The sequence below is a fragment of the Pogoniulus pusillus genome, chromosome 13, assembly GCF_015220805.1.
Source record: "Pogoniulus pusillus isolate bPogPus1 chromosome 13, bPogPus1.pri, whole genome shotgun sequence".
Taxonomy (NCBI): Eukaryota; Metazoa; Chordata; class Aves; order Piciformes; family Lybiidae; genus Pogoniulus; species Pogoniulus pusillus.
The window spans coordinates 12,012,475-12,020,392 of NC_087276.1; the positions used below are offsets into that span (position 1 = coordinate 12,012,475).

General features: G+C 43.9%; 1 protein-coding gene across 2 annotated transcripts; it reads left to right on the top strand.

Annotated features, from left to right (window-relative positions):
* The first annotated feature begins 524 nt into the window (after positions 1-524).
* Positions 525-7,426, top strand: DEXI (Dexi homolog). Of its 2 annotated transcripts, none has more exons than XM_064153009.1 (2): positions 525-1,493; positions 6,776-7,426. In XM_064153009.1, the coding sequence occupies exon 1, from the start codon at positions 986-988 to the stop codon at positions 1,265-1,267; it is 282 nt and encodes a 93-aa protein (XP_064009079.1). In that variant the 5' UTR covers positions 525-985; the 3' UTR covers positions 1,268-1,493; positions 6,776-7,426. The 2 variants fall into 2 exon arrangements, with proteins under 2 accessions (XP_064009079.1, XP_064009078.1); XM_064153008.1 differs by having other exon boundaries at positions 1,274-1,493.
* Positions 7,427-7,918: the final 492 nt, after the last annotated feature.

Consider the following 7,918-nt stretch of genomic DNA (forward strand, 5'->3'; position numbering starts at 1 on the left):
AGTTTGTCAGCCAGCGTCAAAAAACCCCACCAAAAACAACTAAAACAACACACACGCACACACACCAACTTTAAAATCATGGCTTTGGTTACATTTTGATACAACAAAACTTTGATCAGCAAACAAATGGCTCCACCGAAGTCAGACGGGCTTCACGCTTGCCCGGCTGCTCCAGACGGGGCCTATGCCACAGCACGGACACAGAAAACCACTCCCAGGGGCAAGGAATTGGACAAAACCCGCCCACAGTGCCCGCCCGGCTGTTGCGGGGTGCTGAGCTGCACGGGGACCGCAAAGCGCCTCCTGTCCCCTCCAACGCGACGCAGGCCGCTGGCGGGCAGGCAGAAAGGAACCCGGCTGCCAGTGAAGTCGGCAGCGGAGTCGCCGGCGTCCGTCACGGTCACCCCAGGCCGAGCAGCAGCGCCGCGGGCGGCGGTACGCGGGCCCGCTGCGCTGGTAAACAGCCGCGGCGTGCAGCCGGGGCAGGCGCCGGGGCGGTGAGCCGAAGGGGCGGGGGTGAGGGGGTCCTACGGCGCAGGCCGGGGTGCCGGGCTCGGTGACGGTGGCAGGTACTCCGACCGCCACAACACGCCTGCTAGCTCCTTCCGCAAAGTTTGCGGGCGGGAGGAGGAGGAGAACCACGACCGGACTGCAGCAACCGGACTGGAGATGCCCCTGCGGAATCTCCAGCCAGCAGCACGGCTGCGGCAGAGCCGCTGAATCCCCTGCCGGGCGCCTCCTCCTCCAGGGAAGGAAGGGACCGACCCGGCCGCTCTGCGGAGGTGCTGCCTCCGCGCTCATGCGGGGCTCGTCGCTTCCCAGAGTCGGAATCTCGCTATAGGGCTTTGCCCTCTCCTGCCAGCCGGGCTGCGGAGTGTGGTCCTGCGCGTCCCGCTCCCGGCTTCGCTCCGGCGTTCGGCTGCCCGTCTGCGCCGGCCAGTCAGGTCCAGTGCCCGCTGCCCCCGCCGCGGTCCCGCACGGCTGCATGCCCGCCGCGGTCTCGGCACGTCTGGATTCGCTGGAGTCCTGGGCCTTCCATGCGCTGCTGGTGCTGCCCTATATGTTTTACGTGGGGTTGTTCTTTGTCAACGTGCTGATCCTGTACTATGCCTTCCTGATGGAGTACATCGTTCTCAATGTAGGCATCGTTTTCCTGCCCGAGGATATGGACCAGGCTCTGGTGGATCTGGGAGTGCTTTCTGACCCTGGTTCTGTGCTTTACGAGACGGACAGCGAACTGGATGCCTTTGATGGGTATTTGGAGTGACGCCCCGGGGCGCTCCGAAGCGACTGCGGGGTGACACTGGGGACGGGTGTCCCAGCATGGCCGTAGCTCAGGGAACGCCGCGGCCTCGGGATGCCCTAGCTGCATCTCGGCCGCTTCTGCGCAGCATCTTCCTTTCCAAATACGCCCCCTTCTTCTGGTGCAGAGGCGAGTTAGGGGGCCCGGGACCCACTGCCGCCTGCGGACACGCAGAGGGCTCACCAGGAAAGTAAGTCATGGCCTCAGGTTCGGCCCGGCAGGGGCCCACGGAGCGCTGCCCTCGCCGTTCCCCTCGCCCGTGCTCCCGCTGCGGGCACGCCGTACTCCGGCGTGGCCACCCGCTTGGCCCGCTATCCCGCGGGGACCGTGGCAGGGCTGGGGACAGTCCTCCCCGGGACGCGAGCGGACACAGCGCCGGGGGCACACACCGCCGCAGCTTCCGGCAGGGACAAGCTTTGCGAGCAGAAGCCGGCGCCGGGCTGCCCACGGACGCTGGGCGCTCCCCGGCCGCTCGCGGCACTTTCCCCCGCCTTATACAGCCGCGCAGAGACCAGGGACTCGTGGGGTCCCGCTCCGTATCTTCTGCTGCGCAGCGATGAGAATACCTTTCCTAAGGAGTAATTTTCACAGTTCTGAGCCACTGCAGCAGTTACACTGGGGGTTGTGTTTATAGCTGCTCAACAATTTTGCTAATCCGGTCTTGAAAGCAGCCTTGAATCTAAATGAACATCCAGGCTAATAGATACTAAAATTCGAGCCAAAATTACATCTTAATGAGAAGCCCTTTAAAACATGTCTCTTGGATAACCAGAAACTTAGACAGTTTACCATTCTCATGTTAATCATAACACAAGGATTTGCTTGATCAATTTATAGTTGTAGTTTTGAATGATACCAAAACTCTTGTATAAGGATTTATCATTTTAAAACACTGAAATATAATTGGAAAGCAAGATCGCTATTTCTATCTGGGACTTTCCGTGCCACATGTATGTTAATGAAAACATTCACAGTTTAAATTAAAAGGTGTTAGCAAATCTGTCAGTAGCAGATTATTTAGCAAAATACTGACTGTAAATCTGAAAACTTGTTCAGGATACATTTTAATTTTCTACTTGAAATTATGGAAATATAAAATTTTGTTGTAAGGTTACAAATGTAACCTTGGAGAATGTATTATACAAATACTATTTAACATCAAGTAATTTAAATCACTCTTCTAATTTAAAAGAAACCACAAAGCAAACAAACCCTTTATGTAGTGCTGACCCTATTACAGGTTAAAGATATCTCCTAAATATTTCTATTCAGATTTCATATAAAGCAGTAGTAGCTTATTCTGGTCAATAGTTTAGAAGGAAAAAAAAGGGATTTTTTGGTGTTGAAGCAACGTTGATTGAAATAACATAGCTGAACAAAGCTTGGCCAAAGGCACATGAGAGCATAACAAGTGTGTGGGGAGATGGAGGGAACAGATCTTTGTTACTGAAGACCTCTCATTGCATATAGTTACTGCAAATGAAAGTGCCCATGTCAGCACTTGCTGGTCTAACCCAAGCAGATGGCTTAGAACCACTTCTGCTAGAACAGAAGGTCTGGAGGAGAATTAAACTTCCCACAAGAGTGTTGGTTATTTTTGTGGCTGTACCCCCTTTTCAGCTGGACAAATAACACACATGCTCTGTATTCAAGGAAAGGTCATAAGAACAAATGGAGATTTAAACAAAATCTTTGGTGCAAGAAGCCCTAGCCATTTTTCTTGCTGACAACAGCTTTCCCCAAACCCCAAATCTAACTCACCACCTAATATAGGAAAGAAATTATTTTTTATAATTGCTTTTTTGCTAAGGTTTATCATGGTGAGTTGCATCTAATTTACAGGGATACCTAAGGAGAACAACAGAAATAATTTTTCTGGACACCTAGCTTGATAGAGCATTGGATCTGAGCACAGTTCTGTTCAGTGTAGATAAATGGGCTTCTTAACATTTTCTTCCATTTTAACAGGATAAGCAGCTCTGTACACTTGGTATTTTAACTGTAAAACTATGTCACCACCATATGCAGAAATCAAAATGCAAGAGCATGCAGAGCTCACAAGTATGTCTCAGTCTATATCCACTTTGAGCTAATAGACCTCTGCAGTTACCAGCTCAGGCTTTGATCCTTTAGCTGTAAGTTGTCATGTTAGTTGGTAATTCCCACTGAGAATCAAACCACAAATCCGTTATTTATATATTTCATTGTATTTATACGCTCAGCAACCAGGCTACAAATTGGGGAATTATTTAGCCACCATGCAAAGACTCAGTATGTTGCCATGAAAAGGAATTTGTGTCAATACCCTGGTTACAGGTTTCTTCACTGTTCTATGCCATTCCTCCTCACCAGTTTCTTAGCAAGACAGGCAGAAGAAAGACCTATTTTGGAGCTGTGTTTTCTGCTTTGAGAGCAGAAGGTACTCAAAGGGAAGATTTGAATTCCTTTGGTGTCTAGCCTGTAGTGACCCAAACTCTGTATGAGTGTTAACCCATACTCTCTAGAAGGCCTAGGAAGGCTGCCCACCCGCCCTGTGCACTTACACCAAGAATGGCTGAGGATTTGCAAGACACTGCAGGAAGATTGGGTCTCAGTTGTACCCGCAGAGATGAAAAATACATAGACATAATACTTGCATTATATATAAGAGGAGTGTTGATGTGACTCACCAGTGATTACTGAGAGTAACTAAAAAGCTATGATTAGGCTTAGCTGAAACTTTGCAGTGTGCTCCTTGAATATAGAAAGTGATGCCTTGTATCCAGGAGGTGAGTGGCATGCATGACAGGAAAAACAAAAGGGAGAAATCCCAAGAGGCGATTCTGCAGAATATGGAAAGGCTAATTTAGATGTAAAAATAAAAGAACATGTGGATCAAAGGAGCTCTATTCTCTCTTGCAGCAAAACCCCACTTGAAAAAAAACAATAGGAGCAAACTTATGTTCAGGTTTCTGAGCATAATTGGTGACAGAGAATGAACATCGACAACTAAGCAACTGAAATGAGCTTCTTATCCTTTTCAAATGGAGAAAATCATCTGTGTAAACTGAGCAGAATTGTGCTTGCTTGTGTCATCAGCTCTTTTGTCATCAGCTGTTTTAGTGTGAGTGTGTCAGGTTCTTTAACATATTTGAAGTCCGCTGGAATAAGGCGATAAAACTGTTCTTGTACAGTCCGATTCTTAAAATCAGATATTACTCATCAGAAAGTACTATAATCAGAAAGAAAATGAGCAAATGTAATCAATACTGAAAACTGAATAGGAAAGATTGGATTTGTTTAATCGTACAGTGCAATCATTACCTGTATTTTTTCATGAAGGTGAATTATGATGAGTGTCATCAGTGAGCAGAATACAGCACTCAAAACCTTATGACTCAGCACTTCTGCTGAGTACCAGCATCCAAATCATGAATCAAAGAAATAGCTTTACTCACTGGCTCATCAAAATAGTGCCAATTAGAAATGCAGGCTCAGTGCTGGACTCCATCCCATGTCTATTCCTGATGTCTTCTGTGAGCTTAACAGACTTGTGCCTGTGTTCCATCTTTAAAACAGATGCCACAGAAAGGAACAGAATGTTATCACTAGCAATGTCAAGATACACATAAATATGTCAGAATCCACCTCACTGCTTCTTTATTTTCAGACTCTCATACAGGTCAGTCAGCTATTTTTATGTGAGTTACAGTAACAAAAGGACTAAGAGCAGTAACAGTGATTTTTGGAACTGTGTTTTGAACTCTTAGATGTTACTAAAATGAATGGAAATTCAGTGCTCAAATTCACCCAGCTACTCTACTTTAAAGAGTCTTTTGCACTCTGACTCTTCTTAACTGCAATTCCATCTGAGGTAGAAGGAAGACAAAATCATAGTCCATACAGAGTCATTAAACACAGCCACAGACAGTCTGAAGTGATTTTCTTCCAAAAGCATTCATTCATATAATGCAAAGAGGAAGGCAGATTTTTTAAAAAGGTTTCCAAAAGCTACGATTAATGAAATTAATTAAAACGAGGCATAGAAAATAAAGAGACATTCAGTTTAGGGCAGAAATAGTTCAGGACTATTTAATGTGTTAAAAGCCCCAGTCACAAGTGATTTTAAATATTTTTTTTAATTGTGTGGAACTTCCTACAAAAATGAAGCTTACTGTAATCAACTTGCTTCCTTAGGTGGCAGTAGCAAATTATCAGCATTAAGCTGTCAATAGGAATTAAGAAACCAATCCCATTTAATTTTTCCATGTTTGTTTTCCCTGGAGGAGGGGCTAGGTGATACTGTAGCTCAGCTAGTAACTGGCAATCTGAAATCAGAAGAAAAGAAAAATTTAGAGAGGTTTAGTTTGTATACTTGGGCAGTCCAACTCTTTGCATTTGTTCCTTCATAATGATTGTAGTTTATATGGAATACAACTATTCCAAAGACTTAAATAGGACACTGAACTGGCTAAATTTTTCCATTTCTTCAGGAAAACTGTCAAACTGTCTTTCTTTTCTCAGCTGAGTTTTAGTACTTGGCCACAAATATGGGTGAGAAGAGCTGAATAGTTTGAATGATGCTCTTTGAGGGCATAAACACATTTCAAATATATGTGATATACTCTTATTTCCATCCATGGGAAATAACAGTATAATGGAAAATGATGATGTTCACTGAATGATCTGTTGCTGGGTAAAATTCTAGTTCAGTTAATAGTCTTAAGGATATAAATCTTTTGAAAGGCCAGAAAGACCCAAGGCTTGCTGAGAGTAGAGCTTAAATAGCTTGTGAGGTATGAGAACACACTCTGGCAGAGTCAGGAAGCAGAAAGCAATGTCAGGATGCCAGGCAGAGTCACCATGTTTTCTTTGGTCCAGCTTGAATTGTGAAGAGCAGTAACTTCATAGAATTAGCAAAAATATCATAACTGAGTTTATTCTTCTAATGCTGAAGTTATGCTGTAGTGGCAACACTGTTAAATGCTTATGGTATCATTTAGGCTTTTGGGAGACTGTAGTTCTAAAATGTTAAAATATTTGCTACCTTTTGATTTTCCATTTTTTTTTGAAATTTTCAGTTAAAAAATAGGTTCACATGAAATTTGAAGGACAGAATTTTAATGAGCTGAATAGGAAGGCAAGATTGAATATCCTGGTCAGTTGTATCATTCACACCCCACTTAATATGGGCCACTGCAAATTACAGTCTTGGACTAACAGCCCACAGCAGTATGTGAAACTTCCATTAGACTTTGCTTTGGAGGCCCAATATATTTTGCTGTGTTATTTTTACGTCAGCCTAGAATTTGATCTATGATATGGAATAGTAACATTACTAACAATCTCCCTGATTTCTCTGAAAGGTTCAGGTCTTCTCAAAGAATTGTCCATAGTCACAAAAGGGTTTAAGTCAATGGCATGGTGCTATATCTACCATACACAGTGACTTCTGAGTTCACACTCTGTATCTATGTGTTTTCTTTTAAACAGATTCCTTAAACACGTGAAATGGACTATGAACACAGTAATGGATCAAACCATGGAAGGAAACTATACTCTGAAATGTAGAGATGAAAAGAAGGACAAGAGGACAAGAAGAACAGTTATCATCAGACCTTGTCATCTGTGACTTCTCCGTGGTCATTGCACCTTGACTGTGCACTAACTGCAATGATTCACACACCAGGCTTCCATAGGTAATTAATTCTGAGATGAGCTGTATGAACAAGGAATATAAGCTATATTCTACTATAACAGAAAAGCAAGATGCTACTCAGATTTGATAGACTTTTGAATAAATACCATGTCACCCAAATGGACACACACTACAACTGCTTAAGCAAGTTTTACAATCACATATTGAAAACTCTACCAGCCAGTAGTTCAAAGTCAGTGCTCTCTCAGGGGAAAATATGCACGAGTGACTGCAAAGAGGTTCTGTTCAGGGCAGCACTACGGCAAGAACTGTGCTAGTAAGATATTTTATTTATATTGTGAGGTTTGAAATAGATCAGAGAGTTAATTTTATATGTCAGATGGATTAATTACCCAACACAAGGTACTTTGCAGATTGTTTAAGATCATGTTCCTATGTACAGATGTGAAAGCAATATAATAAAGACTGACCTTTTCCATGAAAAAGTTAAGCAGTTAAGCAGTTTTTCAGTTTAAACAAAAAATGACTGAAATATGCTTTCCAGGAAATTCCAGTTTTCCTCCAGGTACTCACAAGTAGTTCCAGATTGTTGAGGTGGATAGTATGTAGGGAATAGTTCTCATGAACTAAAAATCAGACTTGAACTGAAACAGCAGGAATTGCTGTTAATGTCAAAAAGTCCAAAAGGATGAAATAACCTTTTTTGCTGTTATTAGTGGCTTCAGCTAGCACTTCTGTATCTTCTAATTCCAGACTTACAGTCTGTCAGTTGGCATTGCAAAATCCCATGGCCTGTTAGAATTTTCTTCATTTCCAAACCACTGAACTGGTAAAGTGCCAGCAGGACCAGCCTGTCTCCCTCAAACACAGCAATGTGTTTGCACTAACCTGCAATGCAAAGCCCTGAGCACGTTATGCTTGGAAGCCAGCAGTGGTTTCCTAGTGTTTCCAAGAGAAAAATCAAATCTATTTTCAAC